Here is a 19,679-nt window from a genome sequence, read left to right on the forward strand (position 1 = left end):
CCGATTTGGGATGAGAGCCAAACAACTGCATGTCACACACGCTTCTGAGATGCTGATTGCTCTCATTGGCACTCTCTTTGCTCTCAGAGATTGTGAAGTAACACAAGCTTAATCTAAAGAACAAAACTGCATTTCAGTGAATAAAGACTTTGGATTTTTTTGTCCAGACTGATATGACTGTGTCTGTAATAGAAGAAGTATACAAATAATGTTGCATACTGTTAAATGTTAGAATTTAGAATACAACATTAGAATAAAAGAATACAACATAGAATAAAACATACTCATCTTGAGTAATGTGGAGTATTACCAAGTGAAATACTGATTTGATTGGATTGTGAAACATATGGTTTAGACATTATTGCATAATACTGTTTTTCCCCACTTCTTTGGCTACATCAGCAAAAAATAAAAATTACATTCGGAAATGGAAGATTGTGAAAACAGGTTTTTTTTATAAAATCATGCACTGATGAACTGTTCAATATACGACCAGGGACACTAATTTTAAAAATACAATAAAAAATACTAGTTCTTAGAAGGCAGAAAAATAGTTTTTAAGTAAGCTTATGTTTCATAAGGCTTTGGTTCCTAAGTGTCATAATTGTCATGAATCAATTCAATGCATGAGAATCAACAGCTGCTGTATATGGTTAAGTCAAGTGATTTTCTCAGTGACCCCTGGTTTCAGAAGAATGTGAAGAATTCCCTTAGGGAATTTTTTTTTAATATTTATTCACCGAAAATGACAAACTTTGAAGCAAAAAAGTATTTGAAAATTGGACAAAAAGACAACGGAATAAGACTGACTTAAAGGGAGAGTTCACACAAAAATGAAAATTCTGTAATTAATGACTCACCCTCAGGTCTTTTGAAACCCATAAGACCTTCGTTCATCTTGAGAACACAAATTAAGATATTTTTGATCAAATCCGAGAGCTTTCTGACCCTGCAGACAGCTACGGAACTACCACATTCAAGGCCCAGAAAGGTAGAACGGACACTGTTAAAATAGTCCAAGTGACATCAGTAGTTCAACTGTAATTTTATGAGGCTACGAGAATACTTTTTGTACTGTATTTTGTATTTTCATAAAGCTCTCGGATTTCATTAAAAATACCTTTATTTGTGTCCCAAAGATAAATGAAGGTTTTAAGGGTTTGGAACGACATGAGGGTGAGTAATTAATGACAGAATTTTCATTTTTGTGTGAACTATACAGATTTAATGAGGGAAAGAATTACATTTCCATTAACTCTTGCAAATGACAATCAAATCAAAAATGACAGATACGTATAAAACTTCACTAGTTTTATATTTACCTGTCATTTGCTGTTGCATATACAGAAACAACAAATTTTACTTTTATTGGAAAACAAAAACCTTGCTGCTAAAAACATTTGCTTGCTTTGTATGAAGATTTTCTTTGCAGAATCATTGGTAAGGTACACCAGGAATTCCACTGTTAAACACGATTGTTTAAAAGTAAGTTGACTTTATGCAGACTGACACCTCCAACAAAAGCATACCATCGATTAAAAACCCTGTAGATCACAATTAGTCTATCTTTAAATGTATATGTTATTTGTGCTATAAACACTGTCTTTAAAACTAAACAGAACCTGCACATTAAATGGTTATTGCTAACAGTATTTTTTAAAAATGATTAAAATCTGAATTTATTGTTTTGTAATTGTAGACTGAAGTTTGTGGAGAAGAACAGCATGGTTACAATAGGTCTATACATTATTTGTTCTGTGCCGGTTATGTCATATCTCAGGTGGGCCAGGAATGATTTATATTTTATGAATTGCCTTGCACAGAGAACAATGATCATTTAACAACAGATGTTACAGCGCATTAGTGGTTATTATATGTAGTTCCCATATGTATTATTCTAAGAACTGCTGTTGTTCTTTCATTAAGAGCTGTATGTGGAAACTAATAGTTAGTTGAAGATGAATTGTCCTTACCAGATGGAGGTCCACGCAAGTCGAGTTGTTTTCACACATGCTGCTGACACAGTCATTGATGTCCTGCTCACATCTTATTCCAGCGTAACCAGGGTTACACAAGCAGTAAAAACCATCCACAGCTGAAGCAGGAAACACACAGGAAGACAGAAGAATTCACTTTATAAGAGACAAAATGCAGTTTCCTATTTTAGAAACATTTACAGAAAAAATAAAGTCACAATGAAGTGCTTACGAACTTGGTTTTACAAACACGTCATTCAAGGACGTTGTAGTTATCTTCAGCACCATTTTCAAGGCTAGTTATTAAATTACAGTAAACCTTGTAAAGCCAATGTCAGTGCAGGAATTATAGCAAGCAATAAAAACAACTCAATCACCCAACAACCCAATTTTACAAACATACACCATTGTTCATAACATTTTTTTTTTCAAAAATACCATAAAGCAATAATGTTGTGAAATATTACTACAATTTAAAATAATGTTTTCTATTTCAATATATTCAATTTATTCCATTTCCAGTTACTGAAACCAATGCTGCTTAATATTTTTGTGGAAACTGATCATTTTCTTTCAGGATTCTTTGATAAATAGAAACAGCATTTAAAAATAGAAATATCATGTAACATTATAAAATGAAAAAAAAAAAATAGTATAAAAGTGTAAGATGTCTCCATAATTTCACGTATTTCATGGGGTTAACTTAAAAAATAAAACATAAATAATAAATCCCTAGCACAGTTAGCTAACCAACTATGATATTTTTGATGTGAATATCTATTTGCATTTCTTATAGAAAACGTGGGACGACACACACAATAAACAATTTAAAACAAAGTAGAATAAACACCTTGCACAGAACAATTATTTTTGCATATATAACAATTACTTTCAGATTTTAAGACATGGCAACTTGACATTTGAAGCACTTAAGGTATTTAAAGACACTTAAGACATTCAAACTGTGGATTAAATGTTTTAAGCTCTACAAATGCCACATTTTTTACACTCTATATTTCCCTCCACAGCCATTGTAGTCAAAAGACTTATCATATTCTCATCATATTCTCTCTTTTGTCCATAAACCTTTGCTCTTAAGCTTATCAGTAAAATAGTCTTTCTCTGCTTGCGCAATTCCACGGTCATTTATATTCACCCCAGCAGCTGGAAACACAGTGTGTCCAATTAAATGTAAAATGTGTGTACAAATGTTACAAGAGTGTTGCTGTCCACTGTCTTTGCATTGCATCTGACTTACCCGAAACCTAATGACCCATTCCACAAGCCTTTAATCATTAATGCCGTTGAGGAGAAATGCATCCCCAGCCTTTCTGCTGCAAAACAGCAGCCTGTGACAGAGGTAATTGTGGGTTCTTACAGCCGCAAATTTATTACAAGGCCTGCGCCGAGTCCCAGGATTCTTCATTATCCCTTAGATTTACCACATAATCTATGCTGCCACTCTGTCTTTGTTCATGTACCCACGATTACTCTCATTAAATGCTCGGGGTCCAGAGTGGCACCCGTATTACTCACACCAGCTGCTCAAAAGATACACCTTCCTCTCTCACTCTCTCCCCATACAAACAAAGCAGATCGCACACCTTCTATATGGCGGACAGGCCCTGAGGGACTGCATGTGTGGGGCTGTTTTTGCTGGTGAAGTCTGGGAGAAAGTAAACAAGTAAACTTTGTCTGACGGAGCCTGTTGGAATTGGAGATGTTGGGAGACAAGTCAAAGTGGCTGCAGGTTTGAATCCAAGTGGTGGACGAGGAATACTTGGTTGCCTGGTTACAAAATCGCCCTTCATCTCTGTCACCATTTTACCTCAGAGCACAGTACTTAACTGCAGGTTGCTCTGGGAGTGCAATTAGTGAACTACATGTCGTTTTGGATAAAAAACGTGCTAAATAGCAGGAAAATTAGAAGTAAGGTGCATGTATAATATAGGTTTTGCATGTAAACGATGCTTGATCTATGCATATTTCGCTCCTTATTCAACTGAGATGCGTTTTCACTGGAGAAAGCAATATTATAGAAGTAAAAAATGCTTTAATGATGGATTTGTTTCTTGTAAACATGCAGCTTTTCACTTCATTTCACTTTAATTGATGGACTGAATTCTTTGTGATGTTTTTTTTATCAGATGTTTGGACTGACGGCACCCATTCACTGCAGAGGATCCATTGGTGAGCAAGTGATGTAATGCTATATTTCTCCAAATCTGTTTGGGTGAAGAAACAAACTTAGCTATATCTTGAACGGCTTGAGGGTGAGTAGATTTTCATAAAATTTTCATTTTTGGATGAACTATTCCTTTAAAAATGTTTCACACAAAGACATGAACAATAACTTTGAAAAATGTCTTTAAAATGATGTACACTCAGATGAAAATAAAGTCTTTAGCTACATTAGTATATGGACAAATGCCTAATATATATCGAACACAGAGCTCCCAGCATGTACTGCATTCAAAAGATACTGTGATAGGATTACTGTTTTACTGCCTGGGGTTTCGGTTTTATGATGCTCTTATTTTTGTCATCACTGCTAGTTTTTTGTTGTGCTGTGATGTTCAATGACCATCTCATTATTTGATTGATGGTTATTGACTTACATTGTTATTGTGGATCTACTTGTGTCCAAAAAGAAGCATCTTATGTTTCAAGAGGTCTTCTCCCTCAGAGGCAAGCAGCCCTACCAAGCAGTCATTTAAAACCGCATGATTAAGACAAATGGATATTTCCAGTATTGCTAATTGAAAATTTGCTGAACAACAGATCAGCAATTGCCATTACAAGAGCTTACTGACTGAAGGAGACATTTAGCATTTAACAAATCCAAGCTGGCTAAAGTACAGAAGACAATTACTCTTGCTGAGAAAAGACAAGAACATTAAGGCATCATGCTGCCTTATTTTTAAACTTCTAAAAAATTTTTTCGCGAAGATAAACAGCACTCATCTGAGAAAATTCAATGTACCATTGTCTAGTCTAGTACAATAAATTACAATTTCTACCCCTAAAAAATATTTTAGTGTTTGAAATAACCAGAAAAATAATTATTCATTATAAAAAAGTTTTTAACATCTATGAATCACCCAGGGCTGCGTTTCCCAAAAGCATCGTAAACTTAAGTGCATCGTAGACCCATTGAAACCAATGGAGCTACAAACAACTTAGGCTTACAATGCTTTTGGGAAATGCAGCCCAGGTCTATAAATGACACATTTAAAAGTATGGTTATTAAATTCAAATGATTGTTGTTGAGTGAAATCACAATAAAATTCAAATAAAAAAATAAAAAAATACATACACTCACCTAAAGGATTATTAGGAACACCTGTTCAATTTCTCATTAATGCAATTATCTAATCAACCAATCACATGGCAGTTGCTTCAATGCATTTAGGGGTGTGGTCCTGGTCAAGACAATCTCCTGAACTCCAAACTGAATGTCAGAATGGGAAAGAAAGGTGATTTAAGCAATTTTGAGCGTGGCATGGTTGTTGGTGCCAGACGGGCCGGTCTGAGTATTTCACAATCTGCTCAGTTACTGGGATTTTCACGCACAACCATTTCTAGGGTTTACAAAGAATGGTGTGAAAAGGGAAAAACATCCAGTATGCGGCAGTCCTGTGGGCGAAAATGCCTTGTTGATGCTAGAGGTCAGAGGAGAATGGGCCGACTGATTCAAGCTGATAGAAGAGCAACTTTGACTGAAATAACCACTCGTTACAACCGAGGTATGCAGCAAAGCATTTGTGAAGCCACAACACGCACAACCTTGAGGCGGATGGGCTACAACAGCAGAAGACCCCACCGGGTACCACTCATCTCCACTACAAATAGGAAAAAGAGGCTACAATTTGCACAAGCTCACCAAAATTGGACGGTTGAAGACTGGAAAAATGTTGCCTGGTCTGATGAGTCTCGATTTCTGTTGAGACATTCAGATGGTAGAGTCAGAATTTGGCGTAAACAGAATGAGAACATGGATCCATCATGCCTTGTTACCACTGTGCAGGCTGCTGGTGGTGGTGTAATGGTGTGGGGGATGTTTTCTTGGCACACTTTAGGCCCCTTAGTGCCAATTGGGCATCGTTTAAATGCCACGGCCTACCTGAGCATTGTTTCTGACCATGTCCATCCCTTTATGACCACCATGTACCCATCCTCTGATGGCTACTTCCAGCAGGATAATGCACAATGTCACAAAGCTCGAATCATTTCAAATTGGTTTCTTGAACATGACAATGAGTTCACTGTACTAAAATGGCCCCCACAGTCACCAGATCTCAACCCAATAGAGCATCTTTGGGATGTGGTGGAACGGGAGCTTCGTGCCCTGGATGTGCATCCCACAAATCTCCATCAACTGCAAGATGCTATCCTATCAATATGGGCCAACATTTCTAAAGAATGCTTTCAGCACCTTGTTGAATCAATGCCACGTAGAATTAAGGCAGTTCTGAAGGCGAAAGGGGGTCAAACACAGTATTAGTATGGTGTTCCTAATAATCCTTTAGGTGAGTGTACATTAAAAATCTTGAAAATTTAATGGTTTTAGCTTAAAGTATATTTTGTCTTATTTTGTAGCCCTCTGAAGTTTGCGAAGGACCAAAGTGGGTCCTGGTCCTCTAGTTGAGAATGACTCCTCTAAAGATCATTCCAAAGATTTCTGGAAAACAGTAAAACTTCAGAACAGTACATTAAAGTCTGTCCATTTGAAGCCTGCAATGTATAAACCTAAAGCAGGATGGATAGCAAGTTCAAAGTTCATGGCAAAAAGGACACTGGACAACACATGCTGAAATTTAAAGCGTTTTCTGCTAATTTGAGGGGACGGTTTACAGCCTCTTTTAAACAAACTGTAAAATCTTACACAAGTCAAGGTTTGTCTTATCACATTATCACCCAAATAAATGACTGCCAACTAGAAAACATCTTCTGTGACATTTTAAAGGCATTTAAAACATGCTACATACAGCATGTTTTAAAGGTGAAGGTGTAAGTGTTCAAGTGTACTCTGCAGTTATAAAAACTATTATCAAACAGGTTTCCTGAACACTTTGCCTGTCTTCCATTGGTTGGGGGGTTGTATGCAATAACTGATCATTCAGCCTACATATACAACAACATCAAGTGTGTTCCAATTTGTAAGCACCTCATTGCAAAGGCCTATTTAGTGCTTTGCAATCTGAAATCCTTAACTGACAACATGTATTTGATCTATGGCTTTTGTAATGATTTATGCAGAAGATGCAAAACAAAAGGGCAAAAACAGCTTATTGGATTGCTGAGGGAGAACAACACCCTGCCTTGGGCTTTGATTGTATTAACTCTGTCATTTATCACCCATTATTTAAATTACAAAGCAGCATTTATGCCTTACAGATCCTCGCTCACAGCTGGAGCAAGACACTTGTCAAGAGCACACCACAGCAACTGTGGCCTGGTCATACTGAATGAAGCAACTTATTAAACTAAGTCACGGCTAACACTGTCAAAGGGGTAAACCAACAGTGCCTTTGCTCCACACAGAGTGCCTTTCTTGAGTATCAGTGTGCTAATCAGACTGAAGGGGGAAACGTTTTGTGTTTGGGAGTTCAAGGCTGAGATATAACTACAGTATTTACCGTCGTAACAGAAGCCGTGCAGACAGGGGTTGGAGCTGCACTCGTCTATGTTGATCTCACAGCGGGGCCCTGTGAAACCCTGGCGACATCGGCACCGGAAACCCAGAGGGAAGAGGACGGGATCAGCCTCCTCCACGCACTCTGCCCTGTTATCACACGGATTAACGGCCTCACAGGGAAGCAACTCGCAGTTAATCCCTGAAATTCCAAATACAGGATAAGAAATACAATTCCATCTGCAACAAAAACAACAACAGAAAATGTTTGACTGTGTGTTTACTCTACAAATTCTCATAATTAATTACTTAAAAGGCCACATTTAAGTCAAAGGCAGCCTTGTCACTTCTAAAAAGTGTCTCACATATTCTGGCCACTGAATTTTAAAAAAATTAATTAAAATTAATTAAAAATTAATGAATTAAAATGAAACAACTTTGTGGAGTACAATGTGGAGTTTGCATTGAATTTGAATGAAACAATCACAATAATGACTTTTTCAGTCACTCACGATTACTGCACAAGGATTTATTTATACATTTAATTAATTATTTTTTAATTACAGTATAGAAATTGCATTAATTGCAATTGCATTAAGTGCAATTTGTCACCTAAGATACTTTTTTTAGGCCTGGATAAAACCGCACACAGTTTTAATAGTATGTACAGTATGTACATACATACTAAAGGCCTAGTATGCATGTATGTGTGAATAATTAAAAAAAAAAAAATATATATATATATATATATACATACACATACACACACACATACAGTAAAGACAGTAAAAGAACCCATAACATACTGGCACATTTGAGACTGATAGGTGAGAACAACTTCAATGAAAATTAATGACATGCCTTGGATTGTCTAATTACACTCCATGCATTGTTGGGTAATGGCCACTTTGAACTCTCAGGGTTTCAATTAGCACGTGGATAGACGGTGCACTGTATTTTAGCCAGTCTAGACACTAGATCATTCAGTAAAGGATAGCTGTGTAAAGGGTAGGTTAATGTTCCCAGCATCCCTCCACATAAATACTATGTGCATTTCTCAGAGCATTGAAGCAGTCTGTGCCTTTTTCCCTCAATTTCAAAACAGAATAACCGATATCATCATTATCCCTGACAACCTAATTTGCGCGTCTAATGGAAGCGTGATCCGTGATCTCTGTTTGAGTATAAGCAGCGATGAATGAGCTGCCTGATCGATTTTAGATGAGCTGAATTCAGTGTCCGGAATTGGCCAGCTGAGCATCAAACATACACACACAAAATAAAAAACACACACACTGAAATCTCACTAATGCACAAAACATAGCTGTGTAAAAAAGGTGTTTTCACACAGCAGATAGTTTTTGCAGTTTGCTGATCTGAATAACATAGTCAAAGAGCACAGCACTCTAGGGGGAATTTGTCCTGACATTTAGGTCTGATTCGATCGACCTCTGAACTGAACCAGCATACCGTAATGGGTGTATATGAATACAGGGCTTACTACTACAATACATTATCCTCACCAAAATGTTCAACAGTAAGTCAGTTGTGAGGTTAACAGGATCCTAAAATCATTACAAATGAAACTCATGTATTGTAAGTGAGGAAATGCATTAAAGAGAATACAATTTCTACCTTCAATCATTTCTGACATGAAAAAATTACATAAAAAAGTAGAGTATGAAGCACACTGGCAAAACCAGGTTATGTTGAGGGTGCCAGTCTCTCACAGGATTTTATTTTCTATTTTTGTTTTACATATTTTATTTCAAATATATTTGAATTAAACATTTTAATGGGCATTTAAATGGATTTTAATTGGAATTATTACATGGAAAATGCAGATGTCTTGATGTGGCAATACTGACTGCATGAGTTCAGACAGGTGAGAGGAATGCTCTCTGAAGTTAATTAACTTTGCTTTTCTTCACCCTTCACCCCAGTCCCTCAGTCTTCATTACCTTTAAATGGAGCCGTGCATCGGCAGTAGTAATTACCCGGTTGGTCAATGCAGGTGCCTCCATTCTTACAGGGATATGAGACACACTCATCAACGTCCAGCGAGCACTCAGGACCTTTAATGCACAATATCAAGCAGAAAAATCTGAACATTTTTGAAAGAAGCCCATATCTCTCAGAAAACACCTAAGAGACAGCTTTCCAAAAATGACAAAAATATGACAAGACATTCATACTAAAGACATTTTTGTATTTGGGTACTATGTATAGTTTTACGATGTGGAGTATTTTTGTGCTGGGCCCTGTGAGAGCAATAGAGAAGCAGTGGAGAGATAATCAATGCGATAATGTTCTAAACGTTAGACACACCAGAGAAACCTGAAGGGCAAATGCATTTAAAGCCATCTGAGAGGTCCAAACACGTGCCATTGTTCATGCATGGTGATGACTGGCATTCATCTATGTTTATTTCACATAAACTGCCTGCGAAATGAGAGAAAAAGAGAAAGGCACACAAAAAGAAGAAAATAAGAATGAGAGTTGTCGTAGAAATTCCCATGCCAACCAATTATAAGCTGAAGTTTTCACCGCACAAAGAATCTGGAATAAAAATAAAAACAAATCTAAAATCTCTTTTAAGCCTTCGAGCAATACACCTCCTGGTTTGAAATGAAAGTAGATGAATTTACATTCCATTGGGCAGGAGGTTCCTAAAATATACTGAGAGCTTGAGTTGACTCACACCGCCAAATGAGCCTATTTCCTTTCCAATTTGCATGAACATGAAAGAATTAAGAGGAAATTACTCTCGAAATAGAAATTTAATGTAGCTGGATAAGAACTAAAAGTGCCCCTCTGTTTTAAAGGGCTGTTTGTAAACTAAACATGACACACTAAATCATCATATCTCGTCACGCTGAAGTGTGTAATTTCTATATTAAAATATTTCCATCTCAGTTTAAAGTGCTGAGACAACTATAAGTAAGCCATTTGCAGGTTAACTTCTCTCTGGCCATTTAAAAACATTGCTCTATTTGTTTGAACAGGTTGTCAGCTTCTGGCTCAAGATTGTGATGACATGTTTTTACAGTTATTAACATAAATCAATGTTTTTTGCATTTAGATTACATGAAATCATGAATTATGAAATTGCATAAAATTACAGAAAAATGGTTAAGGCACCTGCATGCGTATTTCTAATACAATGGCTGATTTATGTCATTTTCTCTCTTCTGACCAACATTTGAATGATCAATTTTCTCTAAATTTTTTCCCCCTGCTAGAAACGCTAATATATATTAGGCAAATGGGAACACAAAAATTATATTTGTTGTAGTTTTCTCAATTATGATGACTTCCACTTCTGAAAACCCCAGAAATGTGAAGAGAGTTCATAAAGCGAGTTTGGTTCTTTTCTGAACAATTCCCTTTGGTATTTCTAGTACCACAGCTATTACACAAAGTTCCACATATAAGACAAATCAATTTTTTACTTCATATTACTACTACTAGTAACCTTGACAAACTTCAATATGAATTATAAATAAGCAAATAAACAATGCTCAATGTTTCAAAAGGCCAAAATGTTGCTAAGGTTATCATTTCCACTGTAGGCTTGGGAGTGACTCCTGTACTGTGTAACCATCCGGAAATTTAATTTTAAGGAGTCAATCCTACATTTAAACATGGTTGTCAGTTTCAAAATGTAATTGCGAGGCCTGTAATTGCAAGGTCACAGGACCCAAACGCATCCTGTGAAACTGCGACGGCAGGAAGGAATAATGTACCTTTGGTCCCGGCAGGGCAGAGACAGCTGAAGGAGTTAAGCTCATCTGAGCAGGAAGCTCCATTCTGACAGGGTTGACTAAGACACTCATTTACTTCAATCTCACAGTTATTACCTTGAGAAGAAGGGGAAAGGTTCATTTCATTAAGGATTACCTTGCAAATGCCCCTTCAAATAAAATAACCCACAGCTAATGATGAGGTGCTACAGAAGAAAAAAAACAACACTCCTGTCTACTTGGTCAAATGGATAGCAGAAAATGTGATGGCAGGGTAATGCAGTTGAAGAAATTCCCCTTGATAAGCAGACGGTCAACTAATGTCTTACAATACAGGAGCAGATTTGAGGCCACAGACCTTTTAAACACGGCTCAACAGAGGGGAATTGAATGTTAGAAAACTGGGCAAAGGAAAAATTGCTCTAGAAAATTGCTTGTGGTGGACTTACCGACGAACCCAGGTGCACAGAAACAGTCATAGGCATTGATCCCATCTTTACAGATACTGAGCGCACCACAAGGCTTATCCAGACAGTCATCAATGTTTACCTCACAGAATCGTCCTCGTAACCCTGAGGAAGAGATGAAAATGGGCTGAGGGTTAAATGGATGCTTTAGTGAAGGTGTGGACAGAGGGACTGGCAGGAGACAGACCGTACCAAATCATTCTTACCAGGCAAACATTCACACACGAAGCCCAGCGGGAGATCCACACACTTTGATCCGTGATGACACAATCCTTCAACGCAGTGACTGATGGAAGTTTCACAAAATGGACCCGTATAGCCATGGCGACACGTGCACTTGAAACCGCCCTGCTGCTCTTCGCACATGGAAGTGCCCTTCGTGTCGCACGGGTTGGAAGTGCAGCCCGTAGCCGGCATGGAGCAGTCATGTCCAGTGAATCCTGTGTGAAATGGGATGAAAGAGCTGATTGATGTGGAATGGCTCAATAGAGACACTTGAGCATTAGTTATTCAGTTGTCATGCCTCAGTTGACACTCTTGCCAAATGCTGGTACTTGATGCATTTACGTCCTCAAGAAGTGGCATAAACAGACATAAAACACAAATATTATGCCAGTCAATTAACATGCAATGGAAAAAGGATGGGAACTTTCACTCAAAACGGGATATTTTATTCATTTAGTATTTCTGGGACCTTGACCTTTCAAAGACAAACGGATACATCATGCCAAAAACTTAATGAAGTAAACCTAATAAAACTTAAGCCAACCTCACCAGTAAAACGGTTTACACAAAAATCGAAATCTGTGCTATAGGAACCGTATTTCACCTGGTGGGCATTTGAAATGTCCTCTCTGACTATAGCAGCGCCTGCGTATGGGAAGACTTTATCCAGAGATGTGCAATCAGTGACAGCCGTGGAACAGTTCTTATCTTGGAGAGGCAGCAGATAAAAAAGCACAACAACTCAAGTGATGCAGAGGTCACAACCCAAGAACACATCCTGTCATCAAAGCTCCAATCAAGTGGCATGTAATTCACATTGCTAATCTGAGATGGCCAACAACTGAAGAGTAAACAACACCTTGAATTGGAAGTGTTTACTTTTTTATTAGTCCTTTTTTTTTAATCCTCCCTCTACAATGCTTCAACAATATGTATTGTTAAAGGGATAGTTCACCCAAAAATGAAAATTGTGTCATCATTTACTCACCCTCAAGTAGTTCCAAACCTGTATGAATGTCTTTGTTCTGCTGAACACAAAGGAAGATATTCTGAAGAATGTGGGAAACAGAGCAGTTCTGGGGCACCATTGACTTCCATAGTATTTTTTTCTTTCTACTATGGAAGTCAATGGTGCCTCAAAACAGCCTGGTTACAAACTTTCTTCAAAATATCTTCCTTTGTGTTTGGCAGAACAAAGAAATACATACAGGTTGTTCTTTAGCATTTCACATTTGGGAAATTCACAAATATTATGGTTGTGACTATTCCACAACATCAATATTTCACTTTGAACATTTTTCCCAGTGCCACAATTTTATGTTAAACATTTTTCTCCACTTCAATATTTTTAATTATAAAACAGTTATTTTACATACAACCATGTCCTGTCTTTTATGTTGCTCACTTATATAGAAGTGTGAAAGTGAAGTGTGAAAAATACATATCTCTGTAATGTCAGTGTATACAATGCACATAGAACGTTGATTGAAAGAGGGACTGCTATGCTGGCACTCTTTAGCATTTAATCTATGCTCGTCTTTATGTTGAAAGCTAACTTGTACAGTGCAATCCTGGTCAATGCAGCTGTGAAAATTACAACCCTGAAAAAGATTTTGGCGGGCCACAGACTTGAAACAGTACAGAATTCAGTCTAAATATTGATCAAAATGTTGTTTTTGAAGAATATACTGTATGATTTTTTAAAGAAAAGTATTTGTCTTTGGAGAAATACAGATAGACATAAAAGCAGAATTTTTTTTTGTAATATAGCCTATAGTCCTTAGAACTAACTAAAATACACATGATTACTGTAGCATTTTTTTCAGGAGTCAAACATCTGAGAAGCAGCAAACTTCCATTATACTACCAGTCAAATCACCAATAAAACATGAAAAACTATACTACAAATTTGGCCTCTTCAGGTCAAGCCATACTATAAAAAGCTGAAAACAACTGTTCAGCCAATGTGCATGTGTGTTGAAGAGTTAACACTGCTGTAAAAATGGTGATGGCTTTGACAACGAGACAATTGGCTCTTTTAACTGAAAGGTGTGAGTTAATTTTCTACAGCCGTTGTAATTTGTTGTAATTTATCCCATTCTCTCCTTATTCTGCCTGTTATTATTCTAAAAAAGACCTCAGTGTAGAAATACAATAAGAAAACATGCTTTATATGGTAGAGAAGTAACTAAAGCTCAACAGATCATTATTAGTATAAAACAGACACATTTCCCTGCAAGTTGCTGGACACAACTTGTTAATTCTCTTGCGTTCCAATATTTGCATTTCAAATAATTCCATTAATGATGTGACTCAACGCTGAGTTAACAAATTTCCTCTAGGAGATGGGCTTATTTTTAGATCTTTGTTGTTTTGCTTTTTGCGCACCAACAAGCCACATACAGTATTGATTAGTTTGGCTCGCTGTAACATAATAGAAAAATCTGAATAAATCAAAACCTTCTTTACAAGAGCTACTTAGAAATGAATCCCTGTGGGCACAGGCATGCATAACCCCCGTTAGATCAATGCAAGTAAAATTATTGGTGCAGAAAGCAGAACCACTGTGAATTTGCTTCACTTCACAGTAGGTGCCCTCAAAACTTACATTTGAATGACATGAAGTAAATATATCAGCTTTCGGTTAACCACACACCCTGCTGATGCACTACATGAGTGGAAGTAGAAGCGAACCCTTTTTAATTAGCACATGTAGCTATTCTTGATCCTTTCATTGTAGACATAAATGCAGTCATATCAGTCATAAATTTAAAACAGCCACATTTCTACACTGTTCTGGTTAACTGGAGGTGTTATTGCAATTAAGAAATGTTCAAGAATAATATCCATAGAGTGATACACCACACCAAACATGCATGATTCTCTGAATACTGAAGCATGTATGAGTGCAAAAAATGTTAACATTTAATGCAAAGCTCTTGGAAGCAAAATCAGCTCAACAACTGTTCGCAGAAAACTTCATGAAATGGGTTTCAACAGCTGTGCAGCCAGAAAACAAGCTCATGTGTGGGCTGCAGAAGTGTGAAGCTCACCATTACTGGACTCTTGAGCAGTTAAAATCCATTCTCTGGAGTGATGGATCACTCATCACCATCTGCCAGCCTGAAGGATGAATCTGGATTTGCCAGGAGAACTCTACCTGCCTGAAAGCATAGTACCAGCTGTACAGTTTGGAGAAGGAGAAATAATACTTTTTCATTGTTAAGGCAATTCCCCTAAGCTTTACATAGAGAAACACATGCCAAAAAAGTGATACATACTACATGGTTTTAAGCTTTCTGGTTGCTTTTTGAGATAGACGTTGCCCATAGTGCAGAAAAAGAGGTTCATTTAGAAATTGTTTGTTGGATGGCTGCGGATGCCCTGACCTCAACCCCATGAAGCAAATTTGGATGCAACTAGACTCTCTCAACATCAGTGCCAAACATCAGAAATGCTTGCAGCTAAATGGAGGCAAAACTAAGACACGTTGGCTCAGTACCAATACCTACTGAGCAGCCTCGCTGTCTACACTGGAAGCTACTTTGAAAGCAGCAACATAATCGAAGTGGAACATCTTAAAAGGTGTTTTGAGTGATTTCTACATCACATGCAACATGTCCCAGTTACCTGACATGTGTCACTAAATTGGTGGTTATCAATTAACCTAGCAAATTAAAAAATTATATTTTCACATTCAGCGTTACTGGTTTGTCTTGAATGGCTGGAAACCAGAAAGAACATGTGTGGTCAATGTTTGCAAAATGGCTAAATGAAGCATCTTCAAGTAATTTAAAATAATATTCATAGGTAGCAACTAGGAAGGCATTCTTTATTATGACATATAACACGTTTAAATTTGAAAAAATAAAAATAAAAATGGAATAATGGAATAGTAATAATAATAATAATAATAATAATAATGGCCCAGAAATACATAAATAAATTGATGGAGGATCTAACAAAAACAGTTTTTGTGTGGAACCAATAACTACATCTGAATTCAAAATGAATTGAATAGAAAATTATTCATTGCTATCACTTATACATGGTATGAAATGGTGGATATTCATTCAATTAGGAATTAATTGGGACAATTGCCTTAAAAGTATTACCTCGATTGGTTAAGGAAAGACCCATCTCCAAGCTTGTTGAGTGAAATGACCAAATGGACAAAAGAGAAAGGATATATGTTCTACATGTAAAGCACCAGAAAAATGAGCATATAAGGAATGTACATCTGAAAGAGCTGATTAAACACTTTATTCTGCACATAGCTTATATTTAAAAAGGTAGAAACGCTAAATGGCGTGAAATGTAGAAAAGTGCAGGACTCAAACTTTCTGACATTTTATGCCGCCATGAATGCTTTCCAGAGCATGGTCACGCTACAAAATGACTATCATTAGCTCTGTCACAGGCTAAGGCTGCAGGAGGCCCGTGACTAATGCTGGGCCATCAGCACCATCGGTGTGGGCAAATTCTCATCATTCCTCAAACTGACCATGGAACCAATTTCTACCTCTCCCCATGTCATAAAATCTGACAATTATCCTGACTTCATTAATAATGCATAGCAGTCCTTGCACGCAATCAAGGTTTAATCAGCAATGTGTCTCACAGGTAGGGCATTGACTGAGCCAAGAAATTATTGGCAAATTGTAAAGATTTATTTCCTCCCTCAACTTAATGATATAAATGACTTGGGGTAATTTAGTTGGTTTAACAAGCAGGACGACGTTATCAAACCCGAGATGCTGCTTGCATATGTGGCTGCTGCCATGGTAACAATCCGATTAATCACCATTATTGATTTTTGGGCGCATTCAGATTCAATCAGGTGGCAAAACAAAACAAAAACACATACCTAATGAAATAAATAAATAAAATAATGAGAATGCAATTAAATAACAAAATCTAAATGGATTAGCACAGGTTTACACAAATACTTATTTTGTAATTTCTTCTTTTGTTAAGATATTTCTGTCTCACCATAATATGCTTGGTTTTTAGTGTTTTAGGTTCTATCAAAACATTGCTTGCTCGACCATTCACAACCAGCCTGACATAGCTTGCTCAACCAACGCTTTGAGTGTGGGGTGGGACTATCTCCTTGTCTGACCAATGAAAGACAGGGAGAGTGTTTCCGGAAACCTGTTTGAAAACAGTCATTATTTTGCATTATTTTTGTTTGTTGCATCTAGAGCAGGGGTGCCCAGCCCTGTTCCTGGCGATCGACTGTCCTGCAAAGTTTAGCTCCAACTCTAATCAAACACACCTGAAACAACTAATTAAGGTCTTCAGGATCGCGTGAAAATTAAAGGAAGGTGTGTTTGATTAGAGTTGGAGCTAAACTTTGCAGGACAGTCGATCGCCAGGATTGGGCACCCCTGATCTAGAGGCACAGAAATCACACACTTCACCTTTAAAATGCATGAACTTGCCTTGAATCGGTAATGTTGAATACTGCACTAGATTACTGAAAAATGAAGTTTTATCCTCATAACCTCACACATGAGATTCCTTGCAAGTAGTTGCCAATTTGTTTCAATTTTCAAGAGGCAACAATAGTATCTCCACATGGATTCAACTAACAACAAACCAAACTTGTTTGATTACATTTCTGTGGATCATAAGCACCCTTACAATAATTTGACTGGCAGAGGGCTTCATTCAGTCAGCTTTATGTGACAAGAGAAATGCGGCAGTGCGATTGTGCAAATGACTCATTGTGCAAATTAAATGTTTAATCGTCTTCACTTCAACAGCACTTTTATGACACCACAACTGGATATGCACCATAACATCCAAATATAAAATGGGGCTAGATTTAATTGATTTTATGGACCAGAAACGTCGCTGCATCTCATCAGATCACAAAAAAGAAAGAAAAAAAGAGAAATGCATTGCATTGGACATCACATTAAGAGTCACCTGTACATATTGTGCGCTCCACACAGTTATGTTCTAGCAGAATCTGATTTATATCTCTTTTGATTTATCTCACAGAGATGGCTGCCAAAGCGTGCACAGCAGAACAGAGTCATTACTACAGTCCCCTTGGTTAGTTTAATCCCACAGGCAATTAGGATTTGTAGGACTTTGTTTTCCACTCAAAAGAAGCTTTACAGGGTTGTTATTGATTCTGAAAGCTCCGCGGGCACACACAGACTCAACCCACTGGATCATTTAATCATGTTTAATAAGAGGCAGTCATTGCCTCTCTGATTTATTGCATTAAGCAAGCCAGTGACAAATCCAGGCACAGTCCAGATCAAAGCAAAATCATCTTCACACTGATACACATGCATTCAGATCGGACCCCATACACAGATACAAACAATGGCCATCTAAAATCTAAGTGACTCTTATCAGGATATTTGTGCTAATCAGTAGATTAGGCTACCTTTTCACATTTTGTATTTTCATCCATCCATGTCTGGATGAGCAAATGGCATTAACAGGACTGCTAATCAAACAAATTGTAAGTCCATAAGCGTCACTTTGTTCTAAAAAATGGTGCAGATAATTTAGGGGGCTGGACAGGTCACAAAATGGCAAAGGCTTGACACATGAATATTAATCAGATAAATCATGAATAATTTTTAATGCATCAAAATAAACCAAAAACACTATAGTTTAAAAGTTTTTTTTCCCCCAGCTTTTTTTGGCGCACCAGATAGGCATATTTGAATGATTTCTGAAAGGGAAATGGATGCTGAAAATTTAGCTTTGCCAAGGAATAAATACATTATAAAACATAAAAATAGATAATAGATTGTACTGTATATTTGACAGCATATGTGTGCATATGAAAAAAAAAAACTTTAATTGAAATTATAAACAAAAATAATATAAACAATATAAAACAATATACTTTTCAATAGATTTATACATTTGTTGGTATTTCGCAAACAAAAACAAGAGTGGTGTGCTACACAGAAAGTCGTCACTATTGCTAGCTGCAAGTAAATAAACACTAGCATTAAATCAAATGTAATACACTTGGTAACTAACACAACCATAATGGTGCGCTCTGCCTTGGAAGCCCATAGACAACCATTAGCAAGTCAGACAGAGCGTGCTCATGGTTAAAAACCTTCCTGTATCTTCTTTAACCATGAAGAAATGTGATCCCATTAGAGCTTTGCAGGAGACCCAGCATGCTATACAGGGAGGACTTTGTCAGTTCTACCTAGAGATCTGTCATGACTGAGCAACCTAACAACGCTGTCACAGCGGCTCTAGAAGCAATATGAGGGATTACTGAACAGCCAGAGGGACCCTTCATTATTGTCAGTGTGTTTTAGATACACATTGTGTAAGAAGGTTCACCCTCAGGATCACGCTTTTGCAGAAGAGGGTAGATGGTTTCTCTGGAAAACCATCTGATTTAATGTAGGGAAAGGACAATAGAACTGATTTAAGATGCTCTATCAAAGTCTATCTGTTCTATTCTATTAGCATGTTATTATTATATTATATTACACTACCATTTGGAAGTTTGGGGTCGTAAAGGTTTTTACAGTAAAAACAGTAATATTTTGATAATCATTTTCTATTTTAATATTTTTAATGTAGTATTTTTGTGATGCAAAGCTGAAATTTCAGCAGTCATTACTCCAGATAGTAT

At 37.1% G+C, this 19,679-nt stretch overlaps 1 protein-coding gene across 1 annotated transcript in view; it reads right to left on the reverse strand.

Moving 5' to 3' along the window:
- LOC306884204 (protein eyes shut homolog) overlaps nt 1–19,679 on the reverse strand; it is a gene marked incomplete at its 3' end in the record, with an annotated part of 93,435 nt that overhangs the window by 31,724 nt on the left and 42,032 nt on the right. Inside the window, exons 13-18 of the mRNA XM_079439923.1 lie at nt 12,028–12,261; nt 11,804–11,926; nt 11,358–11,471; nt 9,573–9,686; nt 7,616–7,813; nt 1,974–2,095 (exon numbers count right to left, since the gene is read on the reverse strand). Coding sequence (XP_079296049.1) covers nt 1,974–2,095; nt 7,616–7,813; nt 9,573–9,686; nt 11,358–11,471; nt 11,804–11,926; nt 12,028–12,261 — 905 coding nt within the window. The remainder of the gene's footprint in view (nt 1–1,973; nt 2,096–7,615; nt 7,814–9,572; nt 9,687–11,357; nt 11,472–11,803; nt 11,927–12,027; nt 12,262–19,679) is intronic.

This window comes from Barbus barbus, assembly GCF_936440315.1.
Source record: "Barbus barbus genome assembly, chromosome: 18".
NCBI classification, from domain to species: domain Eukaryota; kingdom Metazoa; phylum Chordata; class Actinopteri; order Cypriniformes; family Cyprinidae; genus Barbus; species Barbus barbus.